The following is a 27,076-nucleotide window of genomic DNA, read 5'->3' on the forward strand; positions in this document are numbered from 1 at the left end:
TTTAAAACAGTAAGCAATTAATCAATTCTAGCAACAATCCTAATCAGATCAGTTTCAATCTCAATAAACAATCAATCAAATTCTGATTATATCAAGCAAGCAATCAATCAATAGTTTTCGAATTAGGTTTTAGGATTTTCGAAAATTTGATCTTAGATCAAAGGAATTTTGATTTGAGATTCAAAACCATTAAGGCTTTGATTTTAATTGATCAATGGATCAATCTCATTTTAGGTTTGGGGATCGAACTTATAGAGCTTCGATTTACTCATTAGAGATTGATCTATTATCCTATAGCTTTAGTTTATAGAGATTAGATTTTAGGTTTCATTCTTTACAATCAACCAAATTCGATTTTCATGTTCTTAGAATTCGAATTACCTTAGGTTACTAGATTGTTGAAACCGGACCACCAAGAGAACAAACCTCGACCTGGGCAGGAACGCGAGCTGGACACGAGCTGGCCTGGACGCGAACGGATTGAGGTTGGAGATGCGAGCAGGTGATCGTCGAATAGGAGCTGTTGCAGTCGGGATCGCGAGCGGCTCTGATGCGAACGGGAAGCTTTGCTGTCTGGAACGCGAGCTATCCTGGATCAAGATGGAGCTGAGTTCGTCTAGGATCAGGAACGACTTGGGGCTGGAGCTGATCAGGTGTATACGAGCTGGAACCGATGCGGGGACGGATTAAGGTTCGCGGGTTCGGATTAGGGTTCCAAAGCAAATCGGCGCGCACTGTATCTGTGCGTGAGGGCGTGTCGGTAGTCAGATCGACAAGCGGTTTGTACTGACTGATTCGTCTCGGCAAGGGCTTCGATTTGATATCTTGATCGTTTTCTGGGTTCTCACGGTTTGGGAGAACGGCCTCTTTGAAGTTCCGAGGCAGATTCCTCTCCGTTTAGGGTTTTAGGGTTTTAGCGATTTGGTTTTAGGCTCAGGGTGTTAGAGGCTGTCGTGATGATAACGTGTTGTGAAACATAGGATTTAGAACTGTAAGTTTCTGTGTATTATTAATCAAAAGTGTGTTTCTTTATATAAGGATACAAGATATAGAAATATGGAAAGTATCCAAAACCTAAACCAACTAGGATTAGGAAAACTAGTAATACATGATATGGAAAGAGTACAAATACAAGGAAAAAGGAAATATGGTTTCCTTTTCTCCAAGCTACATGGCCGCCTCTTTCTCTCTCTCTCTCCAAGTCGTGGCCGCCTTTCTCTCTATAAGATTGGGTCGTCACTCTCTAAATGTATGAGCCGGTTATGAACCGGACCGGTTATGTACATCCATCAATTGATTTGATAACAATAATCGTTTTGTTTGTTGTTTAACGTTCAAACATATTTTTGATGACATACGTAATTTCACATGAGTTCATTATATATGATTGTATTGCAGTGTATTAAAAGATACACAAGATCGACCATATCTTGGATTAAAATATCATGACTATTCAAGAAAATTGAAGAAACTGACCACATATATACTATATTTGAAACTGGCTATATTACTCAATACCACAGTTTACAAATTTACGTTCCATAGAATTTAAGAAAGCTAAGTTAATTCTATTTATTTATATCTATGCATTTTAAATTTTTATTCTCATAAAATTCTAATATACTAAATCGTTACGAACATATTTCCTACTCTCATCAATTATTTTCATATAATATTTAGGGTTTTATTTCTGATATTGTAGCTTCTGCAGGTTAATCAATATAAAAACGATATGAAAACCTAGAGTACTGCAAGTAGAACCATCTGTCTTGGTATTGTATGTTGCAAAATTTATTCGAAAAGAATCTACTTATTATGAGTGTAAGTGTAATTCAGATGTAATCCATGTTATGGGAGAATCAATATTATGGAGAGAGAGCTGCACCTGGAGTTATTGGAGAGGAATCAATGTTATGAACAGAGCTGCACATGGAGTTATTGTTCATGAATTTTTCTTTGGCTCAAACATCAATGTATATTCACTAAATCATGGTACGCTATCGTATACTTTACAAGAGGTTTCGACCACCATCACACAAATAGGATCAAAATAGTAATACTTAGAAGAATTCAAGGGCATCCTACGTTACCTAATTGCCCTGAAGTGTGCACTTAACAAAAGACATAAACGAGAACCAATTCATTCAGCCAAAATCGTAAGTAATAAAATGTCTCTTGCACCTCACAGTTACAAAGACAAAATCTATCGATAGACTAGACCTAATTAAGACTATAATTTTCTACATAGTTGGTTGTAGCCAACAAGACTAGAGTGATATTCATGTATCGACAACTTGACACCAAAGGTGTGTTCCTAGATTAGACCCAATATAACCGCTTATTAAAATCTCGAACCCGTAGCCAACAAGACGGGACCAATGAGTCTGAAATGAAATGAAAGTTGGGCTTTGAAAACAGGTACATACCGGTCCAAAAATAATTCTTAGCTTCAAGAGATTCGAAGCTCGTACCACCGTTCAGAACATAAGACCCAATTACATTATTAGGATGCAGAACGAACCACTTTCCACCAGACGTTATACCTCTCTTCCGGAAGCTCCCACCACCAAAGACGAAGGTAAATATATGGTGGAGGAAGCATGTTACCGGTTCAGGCGCCGATGACGTTAATGACGTGCCAGATCTCTGAAAACCAAAAACCAAAAACCAAATCTGACGGCTCACTTCAGCCCTAAAAGCCAGCCCTTCCGCATTCATCACACTATGAGTCTTGTTGCTGCGCCATAAAATGGATGTTGCTGTCACCATCGACCTCACACAATTCTTCATATAAGATCTCGACAAGCATAAAAACTTGCTTATGGACTAGGGTTAAGCAGATGGATAGAAAGAAAAATGAGAAAGAAAATTATGGTTGGAGGAGGAAACCTCCGGCACCAGCCAGAGCCAGAACGGAGCTAGCTTTTTACTTTGCTTTTTGTCTACACAGAGCGACATAAAAGAGAAAAATATCGTTCAAATACAGGAGAGAATTCTGGCTGATTAAAAATTATTCAAAAGAGAAAAAGAGAAAATTAAATTGAAATATTTTTGTTCGTGAAGTTTTCATAATGATTGTCTTTACTTATTTCATTTATCAATAAATATGTAAGAAAATTATATTAAATATTTAAAATGATTTATCATAGACTAAACACTTTAAATTTATGCGGCTTCATTATCTAATTACAGGGATAAATAATTTCGTTAAAATTATATATGTGCTACGTCGCACATATAACTTTATGAAACGGATGGAGTATTTTGTTTCCATTTCGTTACCAAAAATTAAGCACATGTCATTAATTGTTGTATTGGTAACTAAAGAACATAATCGCAATGTTATAAAAGGAATATATACATAAATGCAAGAAATATTTGTTTTAGAGAAAAAAGAGAAATATATAAATTCAGCTTTATGAAAGGAATATATAAATGAAGAAGAGAGAGAAATATTTATAAAAGGAATATATATAAATGCAAGAAATATTTATTTCACGGAACATAATCGCTTTTTATCTATACATAGAGACAGAAAAGAGAGAAATAACGTCTAAATACAGAAGAGAGAACTCTAGCTGGTTAAAAAATATTCAAGAGAAAAAAGAGAAAATTAAATTGCAATATTTTTTTATATGAAGTTTTCATAATGATGATTGTCTTTACGTATTTCATTCATCAATAAATTTGTAAGAAAATTATATTAAATATTTATAATGATTTATCATAGACTAAACACTTTAAAATCATGCGGCTTTATTATCTAATTACAGGGATAAATAATTTCTTTAAAAAATATATATTTGTTCTACATCGCACCCTCCCTACTATACCTATCTCAATCTGTAAGAGTGATTAGAATGGAATAATTGTTCTTTATTCCATCATGATAGGTTGTTCACGACTTGAACATATATTATCTTTCAACGAATTCTATTTCATTGGCAGACTTGTATCATTATTTAGTCTAAGCATAATCTCACATGAAGAAACATTAATGGCTTCATTTAGCATTTGTTATATACATCCATGCCATATGGACGGACCTATCATACAATATCCGTATGTTGTCAATAATATATATTAGTACGTTTCAACGAGAGCAATAATACATTGACAGTTCCAAAACAATCAATGCCTTTTCATGAATAGACTTCTTGTATTAGTGTTCCGAAAACCCGAACGAGTGTCCTTGAAGCCCATAAGGCGACAATGGGCCCACCAAGTTCCATGGCCCATGCCGAGCGCAAGAAACGGTCCATGATGAGCTCAAAAGACGGTCCATGCCGAGCTGATACTTTGAAACTACAATATAAAAGAGGTCAAAGCATTTAATACTATCATATAGGCATATGAACCTCATCAGAGATCACATTTCCATTATGTTCCACTCTAAGACCTTTGAAAGAGAGATCAAAGACAACGAGAAGAGGACACGGACACGGATCCGGCTTAGAAACCTCAGTGAAATGCCAATCAAACCAGTAGAAACCTGATATTATGATATTTGAAACCCATATATTCACTTTATCTGGTTTTTAATCTTCAACAAGAACTAATCAAACCATAGCTCATCTCAAATCACAAACCTTAATAGCCATGGAACCACAAAACCAAAGAATAGATCAAATTCTTTGCCATAAGAATAAGTGACGAGATCATCGGTTACGTCGAACTCTCCATTCTCGCCATAGCTATATTTCTAAACGAATATTCAAGTATTATCTTATAATTTATATAATAAGATAGTTAAAAATGCTCATAGTGACACATAACTTTTATATAACTTGGTATTCTTATACCACATGGATATAGAGTTAGAATCAAACCATGATATCCTTTTACCGGAGCAACTGTTCTATTTCTTCACAAAACTGATGCACATTTGCCAAAACAAATATTTCTTGCATACATATATCTAAATACATATTTCTTTTATAACATCACAATTTCGTCTTTTGGTTACCAGTACAGCAAGTTGTAGTTATCTAGAAAATATTAATATTAACTCCACTATATGTAGTTTGATAAAAGTATATTAAAGTAATGTAGGAGCGACTACATATATTTCTTCCCTTTTGTGACAACAATTTTGGTTTGGAGATAGTTCGATCAGATTAGAGCCAAAATGTATTCAGCTCAATTAAGCTGGAGATACTCTCTCCCGTTTCAAAATGTTACATATTTTAGATTTTTCACACATGTTAACAAAACACATTAAATTTGCATAATTTTTTTGTGATTAAATTTTTCTCATAATTTTAAGCCAATAAAAATTCAATAAATACTATTAAGTTGTTTGAAGTTTGCAATTAGATAATAAAAAATGCATTGAAAATGCAAAAAATAAGACTTTTTGAAACAAATTTTTTTTCTAGAATACGTAACTTTACGAGAAGGAATGAGTATTTTGTTTCCATTTGGTTACCAAAAGTTAAGCACATGCCATTAATTAATGATTACAAAAGCTTTACTAAAACGTGTTGTTTTCAGTGAGATCGTATCATTTTACCTTGCTTTTTTTCGATACACATATAAGTCCGATATAGACAACAACACCGATTGAAGCTTTTATTAATCAAATTCGAACGAAACGTTTTACAAACGAAGGTAAGGAAGAACAATGAAGTAAAAGGGCAACGAACATGGCGATTACACACACAAACTCATTATTGCATGAGACCGTTACACTCATCATTTTATTCAATCGAAGGAAGTTACAAATACAAAAGAAATCACCAGTTAAAAAGCAAAAGACGACAGGCAACACGTTCAACCTTTATTTTTTTCGGTATGTCTTCAGATATCTAATACGTATTCAACTTACGGGCATTGGAAACTTGGTGGAGCAAATCTGCTACAAGCATTGAAAAGTACACTGATATCGATGGGAAGGTGAACGTTGATGCCAAGAACGTTAACGTCGAGCGCGGTACAGAGACAGACTGCAGCGTCAAGGTCAGCCAAGCCTGCAATGAGCGAGCAGCACGGCGGTACTGGTGGCGGTGGGTTTCCTAATGTTAAGTCAATTGCATTGAGCACATTAGTGCAAGCACCGATCTGAAGGGCATTTCTAGGACAAGTGCCTTGAGCAGAAGTGTAAGTGAAGAAGAGGAGGTTAAGAAAAAGGAAGAGTGCAAGGGAGGTTCTTGGAGCCATTTGTTTGTGTACCAGAAAAACTCTGAAACAAAATCTCAGGAATTAGTAGTGTGTTTATATTCTTTGAGTAGGGTGGAGATAAATTATGGGGGTTATAGTGGATATTTATAGAATTGTCTGTAGGAGAGTCATAAATTGGTTTCTACAAGAGATTAGTTGACTATTTTTTTTTTCATATTTATTAGTCGACTATAATAAGTAGACGCAATAGTTATTGTCTAATTAGTTGGCAAATCATAAAAAGGAATATTGTACAAATTATAGAGTAGAGTAAACTACTATTAGAAGTTTGTTAGCCACTCTACCCTGTCTCCACGTTTAAACAAAACATATAATCAAGAATATTATTTACGATTTATAACTTTTGACTGTTTTATAATTTGAAGTTTGGAAATAAATAGTACAATCTTAATTTTCAAAATCTAGAAATGTTTATGTGGAAGCGGCAGGTTCAAAGATGATACAGACTAATATCAATAGCAGTGGGAGCCGTGACAAAATGAAAAGATATAATCGTTTTGTTTGTTGTTTAACGTTCAAACATATTTTTGATGACATACGTAATTTAACATGAGTTCATTATATATGATTTTATTGCAGTGTATTAAAAGATACACAAGATCGTCCATATCTTGGTTTAAAATATCATGACTATTCAAGAAAAATGAAGAAACTGACCACATATATACTATATTTGAAACTGGCTATATTACTCAATACCACAGTTTACAAATTTACGTTCCATAGAATTTAAGAAAGCTAAGTTAATTCTATTTATTTATATCTATGCATTTTAAATTTTTATTCTCATAAAATTCTAATATACTAAATAGTTACGAACATATTTCCTACTCTCATCAATTATTTTCATATAAGATTTAGGGTTTTATTTCTGATATTGTAGCTTCTGCAGATTAATCAATATAAAAACTATATGAAAATCTATAGTACTGCAAGTAGAACCATCTGTCTTGGTATTGTATGTTGCAAATTTTGTTCGAAAATAATCTACTTATTATGAGTGTAAGTGTGATTCAGATGTAATCCATGTTATGGGAGAATCAATATTATGGAGAGAGAGAGAAGCACCTGGAGTTATGGGAGAGGAATCAATGTTATGAACAGAGCTGCACATGGAGTTATTGTTCATGAATTTCTCTTTGGCTCAAACATCAATGTATATTCACTAGATCATGGTACGCTATCATATACTTTACAAGAGGTTTCGACCACCATCACACAAATAGGATCAAAATAGTAATACTTAGAAGAATTCAAGGGCATGCTACGTTACCTAATTGCCCTGAAGTGTGCACTTAACAAAAGACATAAACGAGAACCAATTCATTCAGCCAAAATCGTAAGTAATAAAATGTCTCTTGCACCTCACAGTTACAAAGACAAAATCTATCGATGGACTAGACCTAATTAAGACTATAATTTTCTACATATATAGTTGGTTGTAGCCAACAAGATTAGAGTGATATTCATGTATCGACAACTTGACACCAAAGGTGTGTTCCCAGATTAGACCCAATATAACCGCTTATTAAAATCTCGAACCCATGGCCAACAAGACGGGACAAACGAGTCTGAAATGAAACGAAAGTTGGGCCTTGAAAACAGGTACATACCGGTCCAAAAATAATTCTTAGCTTCAAGAGATTCGAAGCTCGTACCACCGTTCAGAACAGAAGACCCAATTACATTATTAGGATGCAGAACGAACCACTTTCCACCAGACGTCATACCTCTCTTCCGGAAGCTCCCACCGCCAAAGACGAAGGTAAATATATGGTGGAGGAAGCATGTTACCGGTTCAGGCGCAGTTGACGTGAATGACGTGCCAGATCTCTGAAAACAAAAAAACCAAAAATCAAATCTGACGGCTCCCTTCAGCCCTAAAAGCCAGTCCTTCCGCATTCATCACACTATGAGTCTTGTTGCTGCGCCATAAAATGGATGTTGCTGTCACCATCGACCTCACACAATTCGTCATATAAGATCTCGACAAGCATAAAAACTTGCTTATGGATTAGGGTTAAGCAGATGGATAGAAAGAAAAATGAGAAAGAAAATTATGGTTGGAGGAGGAAACCTCCGGCACCAACAAGAGCCAGAAAAGAGCTAGCTTTTTACTTTGCTTTTTGTCTACACAGACCGACATAAAAGAGAGAAATATCGTTCAAATACAGAAGAGAAAATTCTGGCTGATTAAAAATTATTCAAAAGAGAAAAAGAGAAAATTAAATTGAAATATTTTTGTTCATAAAGTTTTCATAATGATTGTCTTTACTTATTTCATTTATCAATAAATATGTAAGAAAATTATATTAAATATTTAAAATGATTTATCATAGACTAAACACTTTAAATTTATGCGGCTTCATTATCTAATTACAGGGATAAATAATTTGGTTAAAATTATATATGTGCTACGTCGCACCCTCAACCTACTATACCAATCTCAATCTGTAAGAGTGATTAGAATGGAATAATTGTTCTTTATTCCTTCATGATAGGTTGTTCACGACATGAACATATATTATCTTTCAACGAATTCTATTTCATTGGCAGACTAGTATCATTATTTAGTCTAAGCATAATCTCACATGAAGAAACATTCATGGCTTCATTTTGCATTTGTTATATATATCCATGACATATGGACGGACTTATCATACAATATCCGTATGTTGTCAATAATATATATTAGTAAGTTTCAATGAGAGCAATAATACATCGACAGTTCCAAAACAAACCATGCCTTTTCATGAATAGAAACTACAAGAAAATAAAAGTATTGTGAGAAAACATTTCGTCACAATAGAAAACAATTCGTAACAATATAGTTATTGTTACGTTTTTGTTACCAATTTTAATGGTTACAATACGTGTGTCACAAATGCATAGCGTAACATTTTTATATTTGTGACTAATATATTTGTAACAAATTCGTTTCACATAGTTATGTTGTATGTTAGTAACAACACTGTTACAATTTCTTACATATTAAATTGTCTCAAATCGTTATAATCTGTGACTATTATAATGTGACAAGAATGTTACAATTCTTTACATATTAAATTGTTTCAATTCGTTGTAATTTGTGACTAATTATAATGTGACAAAAATGTCATTTGTAGTAACGGATCAATTATCTCAAAGTATTTAATAAAAAATATAAATATAATTAATTATAATGTAACATATCCATATTGATTCATTTTTTTTATTTTAATAATACAAATTTATAAATTGAATTACTAAAATAAAATTAATTATATGAAAAATTTAAACTTACCGTTAAAATAAAATCTAAAATTCAGTACATACATAATAAAATTGATTTACTAATTTGGTTTATAAATTAAAACAAACTTACAAATATTTATTGGTCGAACCAACTTACATATTAAAACTGGTTTATAAAACTAAACCAAATTAAAAAAAAAAAACTAAACCTAATTGATTAGCATGCATCTTCTCAGCAACTCAACGCTTTGTCTCCAAAGCCATAGCTCCTTACACATAAATGCCTCATCATACCTCCCACTCATCCTCATTCCATCCCTCCCTTGCAAAATGCGTTAATCACTGCAGTGAACAAGTAGACATCAGGAGAAACCGCTCTTCTTACGTCTCCTCCTACTCTTCTTCTTCCTCGTCTTTCTTCTTAAATCTACACAAGTATACCAATAATTGTTAAACTATACAAATTTAGGAAAAACGGTTCTGTGAAAATAATTGCAAAACTACACATATTCATCTCGCTTTTTAAATCAACTCAACAGAAATATAATTAAGATGAACAGATTCATTGGATCCTCACAATCTGAACAGTCATGCCGGAGCGACAACGGACGCTGTGACGGTACACCGGAACACCTTCATGTCTGCACCTCTCATGCTGGTTCATCCTTCTCATTTTCTTCCTTCTCTTCTCTCTCCTTCCTCCTCTGGTTCTCCTTCACTCCTTCGATTCTTTAACATGGACCAAAATCAAAGCTACACAAAAGAGAGATAATGAGAAAGTAATTAATTTGTAGATCTTAAAAAAGAGAAGGAGGATTCGCTTCTTACAACGACCATTGACAGAGACGGTAGCGAAGCTGAAGAGATATGGGAGCAGAGATTGTTAAGAGAATGAAGAGGCTCGCAGTGAAGAAATCTTAAGAATTAAGAGATTAGGAGATGAAATCAAATAAGAGAATCTGTCGAGAGATATGCAGATCTGTTTGGTAAAAAAAAAGATATGCAGATGTGAAAAATTAATAACTTTGGTCCATTGATTTGGTCTCATCCGACGGTCAAAAACTTGGTTCTTGTGCTTATGAATTAGCCAATAGAAAATTTGCTTTTTTTTGACGGGGCAAGTTTTATTTGGTTGTACAGCAGTAGAATTGTTGATTACATCTCTTCTATACAACGATAGAATTTGTTTTTTTTCTGAAACTTACAATAGAAGTTTTTGTTTCTGATCTTTCTTTAATTTTTAATGTTTATTATAAGTTTCATTAGAATTCTAAGTTAATTCATTTAAAGTACACATCTGTATAGTTCTAAAAAAGAATAAACAAATTTAGAGATAAAATTTATGATATAGGGTTTGGAGTTTGAAGAAAAGGGTTTGGACTTTAAATTTAAATACCAAGTTAAGGTTTTTAAATAAGATTTGAAAAAAATAATTTTTTTTATAAATATTGGATATTAGTTTAGGTGTATTATAGTAATTTTGAAACTTTATGTAAAGGTTAAGGTTTATTTTTTGTGACTTACGGGTTGGGTGTCTGAGGTTTACTTTCAGAATATGAGAAAAGGTTTTGAAAATACTAAATTTTATATTTAAATTTAAGATGTGGGGTTAAAATATGAAAATATTAGAGTTTTGAGATTTGTGTTAAGAGAAAGGGTTTAAAAATTCATTTGGGGTCTAGAAATATTTTTGTTGCCTTCTTTTATATGAATTTGCCACGAACATTTAATTTCTCTATCGTTATAAATGGAGACATATGATTTAGTCATATATCAGTCACTATGATAACAATAAATATAGTCACAATTATGTCACATATTTTGTCTCGTTTATTTTCGTCATTTTTATGTCACTAAATGTGACAAAAGTTGGCTACGATAAAACCGGTCACAATATTGTTACCAATTACCAACTTTTTCTTGACATATAATATTAGTCACAAATTAGTGTGTATTTAGTCACAAATATGTGACCAAAAGTTTTGGTCTCAAATTTTTGTAACAATATGCCCTTTTTTGTAGTGAGACTTCTTGTATTAGTGTTCCGATAACCCGAACGAGTGTCCTTGAAGCCCATAAGGCGACAATGGGCCCACCAAGTTCCATGGCCCATGCCGAGCGCAAGAGACGGTCCATGACGAGCTCAAGAGACGGTCCATGCCGAGCTGATACTTTGAAACTACAATATAAAAGAGGTCAAGACATTTAATACTATCATATAGGCAGTGGCGGAACCACGTTAAGAGTTATGGGGTCATTTGACACCACAGATATATGATAAACATAATTTTGCAAGCTAAATTGTTATTTGACGCTAGCGTATTTGGTTAGGAAGCTTGGTACTAAACCCACAAACCCTGGATCAAATCCCTTCAGTGACCCTTTTTCTTAATATTTTTGTTTTTTGACAAAATTTTACCCACACTTATGACCCCACATAAAAAACTTTATGGGTTCGCCCCTGCATATAGGCATATGAACCTCATCAGAGATCACGTTTCCATTATGCTCCACACTAAGACCTTTGAAAGAGAGATCAAAGACAACGAGAAGAGGACACGGACACGGATCCTGCTTAGAAACCTCAGTGAAATGCCAATCAAACCCGTAGAAACCTGATATTATGATACTTGAAACCCATATATTTGCTTTATCTGGTTCTTAATCTTAAACAAGAACTAGTCCAAACCATAGCTCATCTCAAATAACAAACCATGATAGCCATGGAACCCCAAAACCAAAGAATAGATAAAATTCTTTGCCATTAAGTGACGAGATCATCAGTTGCGTCGCACTCTCCATTCGCGCCATAGCTATATTTCTAAACGAATATTCAAGTATTATCTTATAATCTATAATTATAATTTATATAATAAGATAGTTAAAAATGCTCTTAGTGACACATAACTTTTATATAACTTGGTATTCTTATACCACATGGATATAGAGTTAAAATCAAACCATGATATCCTTTTAACCTTTTTAGATCGTCAACGGTACCGGAGCGAGACGACTGTTTTATTTCTTCACAAAACTGATGCACATTTGCCAAAACAAATATTTCTTGCGTACATATATCTAAATACATATTTCTTTTATAACATCACAATTTTGTCCTTTAGTTACCAGTACAGCAAGTGTGTAGTTATCTAGAAAATATTAATATTAACAGCACTATTATGTAGTTTGATAAAAGTATATTAAAGTAATGTAGCAGCGACTACATATATTTCTTCCCTTTTATGACAACAATTTTGGTTTGGAGATAGTTCGATCAGATTAGAGCCAAAATGTATTCAGCTCAATTAAGCCGGAGATACTCTCCCCCGTTTCAAAATGTTACATATTTTAGATTTTTCACACATGTTAATAAAACACATTAAATTTGCATAACTTTTTTGTGATTAAATTTTTCCCATACTTTTAAGCTAATAAAAATCTAATAAATACTATTAAGTTTTTTGAAGTTTGCAATTAGATAATAAAACATGCATTGAAAATGCAAAAAATAAAATTTTTTGATATAAAATTTTTCTCTAGAATATGTAACTTTATGAAAAGGAATGAGTATTTTGTTTCCATTTCGTTACCAAAAGTTAAGCACATGCCATTAATTAATGATTACAACAGCTTTACTAAAACGTGTTGTTTTCAGTGAGATCGTATCATTTTACCTTGCTTTTTTTCGATACACATATAAGTCCGATATAGACAACAACACCGATTGAAGCTTTTATTAATCAAATTCGAACGAAACGTTTTACAAACGAAGGTAAGGAAGAACAATGAAGTAAAAGGGCAACGAACATGGCGATTACACACACAAACTCATTATTGCATGAGAATTACACTCATCATTTTATTCAATCGAAGGAAGTTACAAATACAAAAGAAATCACCAGTTAAAAAGCAAAAGACGACAGGCAACACGTTCAACCTTTATTTTTTCGGTATGTCTTCAGATATCTCATACGTATTCAACTTACGGGCATTGGAAACTTGGTGGAGAAAATCTGCTACAAGCATTGAAAAGTACACTGATATCGATGGGAAGGTGAACGTTGATGCCAAGAACGTTAACGTCGAGCGCGGTACAGAGACAGACTGCAGCCTCAAGGTCAGCCAAGCCTGCAATGAGCGAGCAGCACGGCGGTACTGGTGGCGGTGGGTTTCCTAATGTTAAGTCAATTGCATTGAGCACATTAGTGCAAGCACCGATCTGAAGGGCATTTCTAGGACAAGTGCCTTGAGCAGAAGTGTAAGTGAAGAAGAGGAGGTTAAGGAAAAGGAAGAGTGCAAGAGAGGTTCTTGGAGCCATTTGTTTGTGTACCAGAAAAACTCTGAAACAAAATCTCAGGAAGTAGTAGTGTGTTTATATTCTTTGAGTAGGGTGGAGATAAATTATGGGGGTTATAGTGGATATTTATAGAATTTTCTGTAGGAGAGTCATAAATTGGTTTCTACAAGAGATTAGTTGCCTATTTTTTTTTTCATATTTATGAGTCGACTATAATAAGTAGACGCAATAGTTATTGTCTAATTAGTTGGCAAATCATAAAAAGGAATATTGTACAAATTATAGAGTAGAGTAAACTACTATTATAAGTTTGTTAGCCACTCTACCTCCACGTTTAAACAAAATATATAATCAAGAATATTGTTTACGATTTATAACTTTTGACTGTTTTATAATTTGAAGTTTGGAAATAAATAGTACAATCTTAATTTACAAAATCTACAAATGTTTATGTGGAAGGGGCAGGTTCAAAGATGATACAGACTAATATCAATAGCTGTGGGAGCCGTGACAAAATGAAAAGATATAATCGTTTTGTTTGTTGTTTAACGTTCAAACATATTTTTGATGACATTAGTAATTTCACATGAGTTCATTATATATGATTTTATTGCAGTGTATTAAAAGATACACAAGATCGACCATATCTTGGTTTAAAATATCATGACTATTCAAGAAAAATGAAGAAACTGACCACATATATACTATATTTGGAACTGGCTATATTACTCAATACCACAGTTTACAAATTTACGTTCCATAGAATTTAAGAAAGCTAAGTTAATTCTATTTATTTATATCTATGCATTTTACATTTTTATTCTCATAAAATTCTAATATACTAAATAGTTACGAACATATTTCCTACTCTCATCAATTATTTTCATATAAGATTTAGGGTTTTATTTCTGATATTGTAGCTTCTGCAGATTAATCAATATAAAAACTATCACTACAAGAAAACATCGGTATTCTGACGGACATTCCGACGGAAAATGAAATCCTCAGAATTTCCCGAGGAATTTCCGAGGAAATTCCGAGGAAGCCCAAATTTTGGGTTTCCTCGGAACTTCCTCGGAATATACCGACGGAATTCCGAGGAAACACTAATCCGTCGGTATATTCCGAGGAAATTCCGAGGAAAAATGTGTTCCTCACAAAATTCCGAGGAAATTCCGACGAACGAGTGATCGATCGATGCGTTTTTGGACATATACCCATCGATCGATCACATTGTTACGCTTTGGTCCATCTTAGTGATCGATCGATGCGTTTTTGGACATAAATCCATCGATCGATGCGTTTATAAAAAAACATTCGAGATTTTGAAACCCAAAACACTAGTTCCTCGGAATTTCCTCGGAATATTCCGAGGAAATTCCGAGGAACACTTGATATCCTAGATCGATCGATGGGATAATCTCATCGATCGATCACATTGTTACGCTTATTCCATCTTAGTGATCGATCGATGCATTTTGGGACATAAATCCATCGATCGATTCGTTTATAAAAAAACATTCGAGATTTTGAAACCCAAAACACTAGTTCCTCGGAATTTCCTCGGAATATTCCGAGGAAATTCCGAGGAACACTTGATATCCTAGATCGATCGATGGGATAATCTCATCGATCGATCACATTGTTACGCTTTGTTCCATCTTAGTGATCGATCGATGCGTTTCTGGACATAAATCCATCGATCGATTCGTTTATAAAAAAACATTCAAGATTTTGAAACCCCAAACACTAGTTCCTCGGAATTTCCTCGGAATATTCCGACGGAATTCCGAGGAAGAAAAGGGTTTCCTCGGAATTCCCTCGGAATATTCCGAGGAAATTCCGAGGAAATAGGGTTTTTAAACCGAAAACAACGTTTTGCGGTTTGAATAACACCTATATAACCCTTATTAAGTGTCTTACGTTCATTATGAAGTCAAAAATTTGTTCCTTACCCTATAATAAACACTTTTCCGATTGTATGAACGAAATCCCCACAACATAAGAGAAACACTTATACACTTTAATGAACGGTAAAGGGAATACTTACAATTCGTTTTGAAATTTGTTATTTCATGGTTTATGCTCATCTATACAAAGAATCCTCAATGGTATGCATTACAATTGTATAAGAAATGAAATACGGCAAAAAAAATTGATGTTTTGAAACCCCAAACACTAGTTCCTCGGTATTTCCTCGGAATATTCCGAGGAAATTCCGAGGAACAATATAAATTAATAGAAATGTATGCACAGGATATTCTTTTTCCTCGAATTAATGAAAATATTCCGAGGAAATTCCGACGGATATTTAAGTGGCCGTCGGAATTTCCTCGGAATATTTTCATTTAACCGGGCAAACAAGCCGCCAAATATTTCGCGAAAATTGAAATTGAAAATACTGAGGGAATTCCGACGGAAAATATCCGTCAGACCCAAGGTTTTATAAACTCGAACCGCATCTTCTTCCCCATTTCTCTCTTCTTCTCCATTTCTCTCTTCTTCCTCTCCGGCGATCTCTCTCTCCTTCCGGCGTTCTCCACCTTCTCTCGCGACGATCTCTCCGGCGAATCCTTTCCATTCCCTTACAAATCATGTAAGGACCCTATCCCACTCTCTTAGGTCCTATTTGTTAGGTTTTTAAGTAGATTTGATGATTTTAGAAGTTTTTTGATAGATTTTTGTTAGGGTGATTGGGTAGGATTGTGATTTGTTGTGTAATAGGTTTAGAATTGTGATTTGGTTGTGTTGAATTGATTTAGAACTTGTTTTATAAATTGTTTATTATTTTTGTATTTACAAAACGTTTTTTCTATATAAATTCGATTTTACAAAACGTTTTTGTATATAAATTCGATTTTTGGATTTATAAAAGATGATTTCATATTTATAAAAATATTTATATTTATTAAAACTAATTTTGTATTTATAAAACATTTTTTTGATTTATAAACACTATTTTTTTATTTTTGTATTTATAAAAACTATTTTTAAATATACAAAACGTTCTTTGTATATAAATTCGATTTTTGGATTTATAAAAGATGATTTCATATTTTAAAATTAATTTTGTATTTATAAAACATTTTTTGATTTATAAAACTATTTTATTATTTTTTGTATTTATAAAAACTATTTTGTATTTATAAAAAGATGATTTCATATCTATAAAAATATTTATATTTATTAAAACTAATTTTGTATTTATAAAACATTTTTTTGATTTATAAACACTATTTTATTATTTTTTGTATTTATAAAAACTATTTTGTATTTATAAAAAGATGATTTCATATTTATAAAAATATTTATATTTATTAAAACTAATTTTGTATTTATAAAACATTTTTTTTATTTATAAAACTATTTTATTATTTTTTGTATTTTAAATATGTTTTCTATTTCAATTTTAATTTTATATTTTCGAATTTCAATTTAAAAAAATAAATTTATAATTTTTTTTTTTAATTTTGGAAATATTCCGAGGAAGTGTATCCCTCGGAATATTCCGACGACATCTTCCTCGGAATATTCCGAGGAATTTCCGACGAAAAAAGTCCTCGGAATATTCCGAGGAAATTCATTTCCTCGGAATTCCGTCGGAAATTTCCGAGGGATTTCCGAGGAAAGATGAATTTCCGAGGAGTTATTTCCGAGGACTTTTTTCGTCGGTATGTCGTCGGAATAGCGTTATTCCGACGACATACCGACGATTTTTTCCCTCAGTATGCCGATGTTTTCTTGTAGTGTATATGAAAATCTAGAGTACTGCAAGTAGAACCATCTGTCTTGGTATTGTATGTTGCAAATTTTATTCGAAAAGAATCTACTTATTATGAGTGTAAGTGTAATTCTGATGCAATCCATGTTATGGGAGAATCAATATTATGGAGAGTGAGCTGCACCTGGAGTTATGGGAAAGGAATCAATGTTATGAACAGAGCTGCACATGGAGTTATTGTTCATGAATTTTTCTTTGGCTCAAACATCAATGTGTATTTACTAAATCATGGTACACTATCATATACTTTACAAGAGGTTTCGACCACCATCACACAAATAGGATCAAAATAGTAATACTTAGAAGAATTCAAGGGCATCCTACGTTACCTAATTGCCGGAAGTGTGCACTTAACAAAAGACATAAACGAGAACCAATTCACCTCACAGTTACACAGACAAAATCTATCGATGGACTAGACCTAATTAAGACTATAATTTTCTACATAGTTGGTTGTAGCCAACAAGATTAGAGTGATATTCATGTATCGACAACTTGACACCAAAGGTGTGTTCCTAGATTAGACCCAATATAACCGTTTATTAAAATCTCGAACCCATAGCCAACAAGACGGGACCAATGAGTCTGAAATGAAACGAAAGTTGGACCTTGAAAACAGGTACATACCAGTCCAAAAATAATTCTTAGCTTCAAGAGATTCCAAGCTCGTACCACCGTTCAGAACAGAAGACCCAATTACATTATTAGGATGCAGAACGAACCACTTTCCACCAGACGTCATACCTCTCTTCTGTAAGCTCCCGCCAAAGCCTAAGGTAAATATATGGTGGAGGAAGCATGTTACCGGTTCCGGCGCCGTTGACGTGAATGACGTGCCAGAGCTCTGAAAACCAAAATCCAAAAACCAAATCTGACGGCTCACTTCAGCCCTAAAAGCCAGCCCTTCCGCATTCATCACACTATGAGTCTTGTTGCTGCGCCATAAAATGGATGTCGCTGTCACCATCGACCTCACACAATTCTTCATATAAGATCTCGACAAGCATAAAAACTTGCTTATGTACTAGGGTTAAGCAGATGGATAGAAAGAAAAATGAGAAAGAAAATTATGGTTGGAGGAGGAAACCTCCGGCACCAACCAGAGCCAGAACGGAGCTAGCTTTTTACTTTGCTTTTTGTCTACACAGAGCGACATAAAAGAGAGAAATATCGTTCAAATACAGAAGAGAGAATTCTGGCTGATTAAAAATTATTCAAAAGAGAAAATTAAATTGAAATATTTTTTTTCATTAAGTTTTCAAAATGTTTGTTTTTACTTATTTCATTTATCAATAAATATATAAGAAAATTATATTAAATATTTAAAATGATTTATCATAGACTAAACACTTTAAATTTATGCGGCTTCATTATCTAATTACAGGGATAAATAATTTCTTTAAAATTATATATGTGCTACGTCGCACCCTCAACCTACTATACCAATCTCAATCTGTAAGAGTGATTAGAATGGAATAATTGTTCTTTATTCCTTCATGATAGGTTGTTCACGACATGAACATATGTTATCTTTCAACGAATTCTATTTCATTGGCAGACTAGTATCATTATTTAGTCTAAGCATAATCTCACATGAAGAAACATTCATGGCGTCATTTTGCATTTGTTATATATATCCATGCCATATGGACGGACTTATCATACAATATCCGTATGCTGTCAATAATATATATTAGTAAGTTTCAACGAGAGCAATAATACATCAACAGTTCCAAAACAAACCATGCCTTTTCATGAATAGACTTCTTGTAGTAGTGTTCCGAGAACCCGAGCGAGTGTCCTTGAAGCCCATAAGGCGACAATAGGCCCACCAAGTTCCATGGCCCATGCCGAGCGCAAGAGACGGTCCATGACGAGCTCAAGAGACGGTCCATGCCGAGCTGATACTTTGAAAATACAATGTAAAAGAGGTCAAAGCATTTAATACTATCATATAGGCATATGAACCTCATCAGAGATCACGTTTCCATTATGTTCCACTCTAAGACCTTTGAAAGAGAGATCAAAGACAACGAGAAGAGAACACGGACACGGATCCGGCTTAGAAACCTCAGTGAAATGCCAATCAAACCCGTAGAAACCTGATATTATGATACTTGAAACCCATATATTCGCTTTATCTGGTTTTTAATCTTCAACAAGAAATAGTCCAAACCATAGCTCATCTCAAATAACAAACCTTGATAGCCATGGAACCCCAAAACCAAAGAATAGATAAAATTCTTTGCCATAAGAATAAGTGACGAGATCATCGGTTACATCGCATTCTCCATTCACGCCCTAGCTATATTTCTAAACAAATATTCAAGTATTATGATATAATCAATAATTATAATTTATATAATAAGATATTAATAGTACAACAAGTTTGAAGTTATCAAGAAAATATTAATATTAACTGCACTATCATGTAGTTTGATAAAAGTATATTAAAGTAATGTAGCAGTGACTACAAATATTTTTTTCCTTTTATGACAACAATTTTGGTTTGGAGATAGTTCGATCAGATTAGAGCCAAAATGTATTCAGCTCAATTCAGCTGGAGATACTCTCCCCCGTTTCAAATTGTTACATATTTTAGATTTTTCACACATGTTAATAAAACACATTAAATTTACATAATTTTTTTGTGACTAAAATTTTCTCATAAATTTAAGCCAATAAAAATCTAATAAATACTATTAAGTTTTTGAAGTTTACAATTAGATAATAAAACATGTATTGAAAATCCAAAAAATAAAACTTTTTGAAACAAAATTTTTTTCTAGAATAACTTTATGAAAAAGAATGAGTATTTTGTTTCCATTTCGTTACCAAAAATTAAGGGCAAATCTCCAAAATAGCACCTTTCTAAGTTTATATCACAAAAATAGCACTCAAAAACTAAAATGACCAAAATAGCACCTTTCTAAGTTTATCCTTTGAAAATTTTATTTTTTTTATTTTTCAAAATTTAAAATCTTATCTCCAAAATAGCAGTAAATCAAGTTTTTGTTCCCAAACTAGCACTCAAGGTCAAAAGTCACAAAAATAGCACTTAATGTTTTATCAAAAGTCACAAACTTAGGGTTTAGAGTTAAAGGGTGGGGTTTAGGATTTAGGTTTTAGGGTTTAGGGTTTAGAGTTTAGGGTTTAGGGTTTAAAGTTTTGACCTTGAGTGCTAGTTTGGGAACAAAAACTTGATTTACTGCTATTTTTGTCTTTTTCTCAAAAATTAAGCACATGCCATTAATTAATGATTACAACAGCTTTACTGAAACGTGTTGTTTTCAGTGAGATCGTATCATTTTACCTTGCTTTTTTTGATACACATATAAGTCCGATATAGACAACAACACCGATTGAAGCTTTTATTAATCAAATTCGAACGAAACGTTTTACAAACGAAGGTAAGGAAGAACAATGAAGTAAAAGGGCAACGAACATGGCGATTACACACACAAACTCATTATTGCATGAGAACGTTACACTCATCATTTTATTCAATCGAAGGAAGTTACAAATACAAAAGAAATCACCAGTTAAAAGGCAAAAGACGACAGGCAACCAGTTCAACCTTTATTTTTTCGGTATGTCTTCAGATATCTCATACGTATTCAACTTACGGGCATTGGAAACTTGGTGGAGCAAATCTGCTACAAGCATTGAAAAGTACACTGATATCGATGGGAAGGTGAACGTTGATGCCAAGAACGTTAACGTCGAGCGCGGTACAGAGACAGACTGCAGCCTCAAGGTCAGCCAAGCCTGCAATGAGCGAGCGGCACGGCGGTACTGGTGGCGGTGGGTTTCCTAATGTTAAGTCAATTGCATTGAGCACATTAGTGAAAGCACCGATCTGAAGGGCATTTCTAGGACAAGTGCCTTGAGCAGAAGTGTAAGTGAAGAAGAGGAGGTTAAGGAAAAGGAAGAGTAGCCACTCTACCCTGTCTCCACGTTTAAACAAAACATATAATCAAGAATATTATTTACGATTTATAACTTTTGACTGTTTTATAATTTGAAGTTTGGAAATAAATAGTACAATCTTAATTTACAAAATCTACAAATGTTTATGTGGAAGCGGCAGGTTCAAAGATGATACAGACTAATATCAATAGCAGTGGGAGCCTTGACAAAATGAAAAGAGATAATTGTTGTGAAACTTAGGATTTAGAACTGTAAGTTTATGTGTATTATTAATCAAAAGTGTGTTCCTTTATATAAGAATTACAAGATAAAGAAATATGGAAAGTATCCAAAACCTAAACCAACTATGATTAGGAAAACTAGTAATACATAATATAGAAAGAGTACAAATACAAGGAAAAAAAAATATGGTTTCCTTTTCTCCAAGCTACATGGCTGCCTCTCTCTCTCTCTCTCTCTCCAAGTCGTGGCCGCCATTCTCTCTCTCTAAGTGTATGGGCCGGTTATGGACCGGGCCGGTTATGGACCGGGCCGGTTATGGACCGGGCCGGTTATGGACCGGGCCGGTTATGAACATCAATCAATTGATTTATAACACTCCTCCTTGGATGCCATAACCATACAGGGATTGTAATACGCTTAATGTTGTCTCATTAAAACCTTATCTGGAAAACTCAGTGGGACAAAACCATGATGAAGGAAAAAGAGTACAACACGTACTACTCCCCCTGATGTGAACCTCAGTGGAGGTCCTTCAGCCTATGCATCTCAATCTGATGCGTGAGCTTCCTGAATGTGCAGGTAGGAAGTGCTTTGGTGAATAGGTCTGCTGAATTGTCACTGGATCGTACTTGGACGACCTGGACCTCACCGGCTTTTTGAAGCTCGTGAGTGAAGAAGAACTTAGGCAATATGTACTTCGTCCTATCACCTTTTATGTAATCGTCCTTGAGCTGAGCAATGCACACAGCATTGTCCTCATACATCACGGTTGGCTCTTTGTTCTCGGCCATCCCGCAATCAGCTCGGACGTGTTGGGTCATCGACCTCAACCAAACACACTCGCGGCTGGCCTCATGTATGGCCGTACCTCCATGTGTAAAGATATATCCTATCTGCGATCGAGCTTGATGTGGATCTGATAGATAACCTCATGATCGGACATGATCTAAACATATACAAGAGATTCATGGCAAAAACACATGTCCAGCCTAGTATAGCTTGCCTATTTCATCAAGGCGCCAATGGTACTTGTGTTAAGAACTTTTCAGGACCAAGGACATATCCCTTGTCCTTCTTGGGATCAAAGGATCCGTGTCTAATTCAAAAAATCCTCACGACCATGTCCTTCTTGAGACTTACAATACGTTTGTGTCCGGAACAAAGTACCTTATAGGACAACACAATGGGCGAGCTTTTAGTCCATGTTTAAAATTTGGTTGAATGACTTTCTATAAGCCCTTTGATGCATAAAAATTCCATCTTTTAAGATGTTTTAATTTTATTCCCAAACAAAACCTTGTTTGTCCCAAATTCTCATTTCAATCTCTTTCTTTTAGATAATCGTTTGGGAAATCTCTCTAGAGGATATTAACATACACATATATATTTTAGTTCTCGAGAACCTGTTGTATTTGACAACTCAATATCTTCTGGGAGTTATATATATATTCATTATCCAGTAGACCATATAAGTAGGCGGTTTCTACATCCTTTAACCGCAAATCTATTTTCTTTTCTTATGACCAGACTTATTAGGAATCTAAATGTTTGTTATATCCACCACAGGGGAGTATATCTCCTCATAATTGATTCCTCGTCTTTGTGTGAATCCTTGTGCATATGGTCGTGCCTTATATCTTGCTATCTCGCCATGTTTCATTTCTTTCACAAAGACTCATTTGTCCAACTGGTTTTACATCTAGAGGTGTCCGAAATGTGGGACCAAAACCTCTCTTTTATTAATTAATTCCACGCCCCCTTTTCCTTTTATCTGATTTGTTGAGTGCACTCATGTATGGACGTGGGTTCATGATCCTCGTTTATATTCATAATTTCAAGTGCTACTAAAATCATCTTATGTCGACATTCTTTATGTGTTCCATAATGTTCCAAACATGATATAATCGATTGAGATTTTATTATTATCAAGGACCTTTATTACCTTGCAGCTTGGCGTCCCAAGCTACATTGTTTGATACCTTAGATGTTTAGCCTGCCGGCCGGCCTTATCTCTATGTCTGGGATGGTTTCCTTAGTAACCTCAGATTTGGATCTGTTTATCATTATCTGCACCTTTCTTTTGTTTCCGAGGATTCTAATTTTTTGGAACTTATTGGTCTATCTTGTATAGACTCTGTAGCAACTTGACTGTGTCTCTCTTGGATATCATTTTCGTTGGTGCTTTACAAGCTGGTTTATATATGACTTAGTCATTTTCCCGGGTCATCAAATGTGTTTGGCATTTGATTAGCTAGCTTTGTAAATGTATAATCTTTGGACATCTATTTCACATTCTTTAGTCTGAGGATCTTGCCAAGACAATGATGGTCGATGCCATTCTGTTTCTTTTACCAGCTTATTATTTTATCCCCCTAATGTTGGATAGTCGGATTCATTAAACTTGCGATCCGTGTTCTTGGCCACTAAATACATCACCCATATTTGGCTCAAGGTACTTCATTATCATGGGAGATTCATATCCAACATATATCCCCATCCTCCTTCTGAGGTCCCATCTTAGTTTTCTGTGGTGGAGCAATTGGCACATCTAAATGTCTTTAATGATGAAATATGTCTGGCTCTTGACCCGTTATCTAATCGAGATGGGGAATATCTATGATCACTAAATGGCCTGATGCTTTTAACTTAGATGCATGTAAAATTCGTATGTCCCCAAGCTTTAGATTTGGAGTTTTGACCTTATAAGTAATGGCCTATGCGGTTTATAAAAGGATTCGACCAAGCCGTTTATAGTGTGGACATGTGCCACGGATTTGTCCACACTGCCCCCTCATGGACATACTATAATTATGGCCTAATGAGTTTCCCTTGTGAGATTCTATGGGATAACTCTTTCTTTCTTTCAATGTGTGCCCATTTTGCATCATGTTTGAACCAGGATAGCTAATCCGGTTATGCCATAGAGTGAAAAGTTCGCAGACATTTGTCTCTATCATACTGATCTTTGTATAGTATAGACCAGTAGAGAATGCAGGTATAGTCTCGGCCATTATTTCTATGATCTTGAGTGAATTCTAAAAGGAAATCTTTATTTCCTTTGCTCATTGTTTCAATATAGAAACCATTCTTATGTTGTTTAAACTCAATTGGCTTCTATGGGTGAGTATAAATCATTAGATCTCTTTAGTCTGGCCGTAGCCTTTCATGGGAATGGCTATACCCGTAACTATATTTCTTATCTCTTTGGGCGATGTAAAGGAATTCTTTGTTCCCTATGCCCATGGTTTCAATTTTGAAACCATTTACCCATTATCTTAAGAATGAAGAAATTTTAGGTGATTTATTATTATAGATTTTATCATACTTATTTCAGATTTTCAGAGATAGGATTTTTAAAATAAAAACTTTCATTCATATAATAAATTCAAATAAGTCATAAAGACAAAGAAATCATAAAATCAAAACAAGACATCGAAATCAACTTATTTTTTTAGACAATTAGAAGTCTCGTATTCCATAAGATCGTGTGGGCTTCAGGATTCTTCCCTTTCAAAATTCTCTTGGTACACATCAACTAGATGCTTGGGAGTCCTACAATTCTTAGCCCAATGATTATGTATTCCACACCTATGACACACTGATCTGGTCGAGTGTTGTGGTTTAGAAACACCACAGATTCTGCCTCGACCACGGCCTGAATGAAATTGATATCCACGGCCTCTTCCATAGCTATTCCCGCGGCCATGTAAATTGTATTGGCCGGGGCCACGTCCTCTCCATCCACCACGGCAATGGCCGTGTGGTTTATCATGATGGACATGGTTAGGTTCATTCATAGCTTCTTAGTCTGCATGTGCTTCAGGTAATGGTGTGGATCCTGGAAGTCTCATCTCACTGTTTCTCATCAGTAACTCATTGTTTTGCTCAGCACGCAACAAACATGGAATCAGATCTTCATAACTCTTGAAGCCTTTTTCACTGTACTGGTGTCCTAACACCATATTATTTGTGTGGAAGGTGGACAATGTCTTTTCCAACATATCCTCATCCGTGATTTCCTTACAACACAGCTTCAATGTACAAACAATTTTGAACATTTCTGAGTTATATTCATCCACGGACTTGAAGTCCTGGATCCTGAGACTCACCCAATCATATCTAGCCTTTGGCAATAACACCAACCTTTGGTGATATATCTTTGTTTTAACTTGTTCCAAATGTCTAGAGGATTCTCAATTGTTATGTACTGATCTTTGAGACTCTCTATAAGATGATGGCGAATAATTAATATTGTCTTGTATCGATCTTTCTTACTTGCATTATTGTCCTTGGCAATACATTCACTGAGGCCCTTGGATTTCAATATAAACTTAGTATCAAGCACCCATTGCAAGTAATTATCTCCTGAGCGATTTAGGGCAACAAAATCCAAGTTGTTGATTTTCGACATCTGGAAACAATTATTAATACTTTTAGAAAAATTTTATAGCTTTATAATAATAGTTTATGTCACACGGACCAGAAAAAAAAAATTCTAAGAAGTATCATATGCAAACAAAATGATCAGGTTATAATGCATTATTGGTCTCACGACCAAACGAGATGATTTACTTATCCTAGTAATATTGATGCAAGCCACACAGATACATGATGATTATAAGCAATAAAATCAATCCTAACAATTTTCTAAGTGATCATCATGGATGCAAGACAAGTCACACAGCTAATGGTATGAACAATCTTAATCGGTTTCTATATGATCATAATGCAACTAGTTTTAAACACCTTAGCAATCAGGTTTCTAAGTGATTATGAAAGCATGAAATCTCAAACAATTAATTTAATTCAAACAATCAAATTTCAGTATGAGATCCTAGCAATCAGTTTCTAGTTGATTCATATTCAGAAACAATTCAATCACAAACAATCAGATTCGGGTTTAATTATTTAAGCAATTAATCAATTCTAGCAACAATCCTAATCAGATCAGTTTCAATCTCAATAAACAATCAATCAAATTCGGATTATATCAAGCAAGCAATGAATCAATAGTTTTCGAATTAGGGTTTTAGGATTTTTGAAAATTTGATCTTAGATCAAATGAATTTTGATTTAAGATTCAAAACCATTAAGGCTTTGATTTTAATTGATCAATGGATCAATCTCGTTTTAGGTTTGGGGATCGAACTTATAGAGCTTCGATTTACTCATTAGGGATTGATCTATTATCCTATGGCTTTAGTTTATAGAGATTAGATTTTAGGTTTCATTCTTTACAATCAACCAAATTCGATTTTCATGTTCTTAGAATTCAAATTACCTTAGGTTAGTAGATTGTTGAAACCGAACCAGCAAGAGAATGAACCTCGAGCTGGGCAGGAACGCGAGCTGGACACGAGCTGGCCTGGACGCGAACGGATTGAGCTTGGAGATGCGAGCAGGTGATCGTCGAACAGAAGCTGTTGCAGTCG

The 27,076-nt window shown here is 34.2% G+C and overlaps 2 protein-coding genes and 1 long non-coding RNA gene across 3 annotated transcripts; all 3 read right to left on the reverse strand.

Annotated features, from left to right (window-relative positions):
* Positions 1-5,546: 5,546 nt before the first annotated feature.
* Positions 5,547-6,528, reverse strand: LOC106379598 (putative lipid-binding protein AIR1). The gene has a single exon (XM_048748525.1). It carries the CDS (start codon positions 6,157-6,159, stop codon positions 5,824-5,826), a length of 336 nt encoding a protein of 111 aa, XP_048604482.1. The 5' UTR covers positions 6,160-6,528; the 3' UTR covers positions 5,547-5,823.
* Positions 6,529-9,574: 3,046 nt separating this feature from the next.
* Positions 9,575-11,822, reverse strand: LOC125582539. Its single transcript, XR_007319999.1, has 3 exons — positions 10,243-11,822; positions 9,992-10,167; positions 9,575-9,841 (listed from the first exon to the last, which is right to left on the reverse strand). It is a non-coding gene; the product is annotated as an uncharacterized LOC125582539 (long non-coding RNA).
* Positions 11,823-13,122: 1,300 nt separating this feature from the next.
* LOC125581960 (putative lipid-binding protein AIR1) lies at positions 13,123-14,224 on the reverse strand. The gene has a single exon (XM_048748250.1). It carries the CDS (start codon positions 13,730-13,732, stop codon positions 13,397-13,399), a length of 336 nt encoding a protein of 111 aa, XP_048604207.1. The 5' UTR covers positions 13,733-14,224; the 3' UTR covers positions 13,123-13,396.
* Between the last annotated feature and the right edge of the window lie 12,852 nt (positions 14,225-27,076).

This window comes from Brassica napus, chromosome C2 (assembly GCF_020379485.1).
Source record: "Brassica napus cultivar Da-Ae chromosome C2, Da-Ae, whole genome shotgun sequence".
Taxonomy (NCBI): domain Eukaryota; kingdom Viridiplantae; phylum Streptophyta; class Magnoliopsida; order Brassicales; family Brassicaceae; genus Brassica; species Brassica napus.

What these genes read in the sequence shown, in the direction of transcription:
- LOC125581960 (XM_048748250.1), bottom strand. Translation starts at nt 13,732, where the DNA reads ATGGCTCCAAGAACCTCTCTTGCACTCTTCCTTTTCCTTAACCTCCTC.
- LOC106379598 (XM_048748525.1), bottom strand. Translation starts at nt 6,159, where the DNA reads ATGGCTCCAAGAACCTCCCTTGCACTCTTCCTTTTTCTTAACCTCCTC.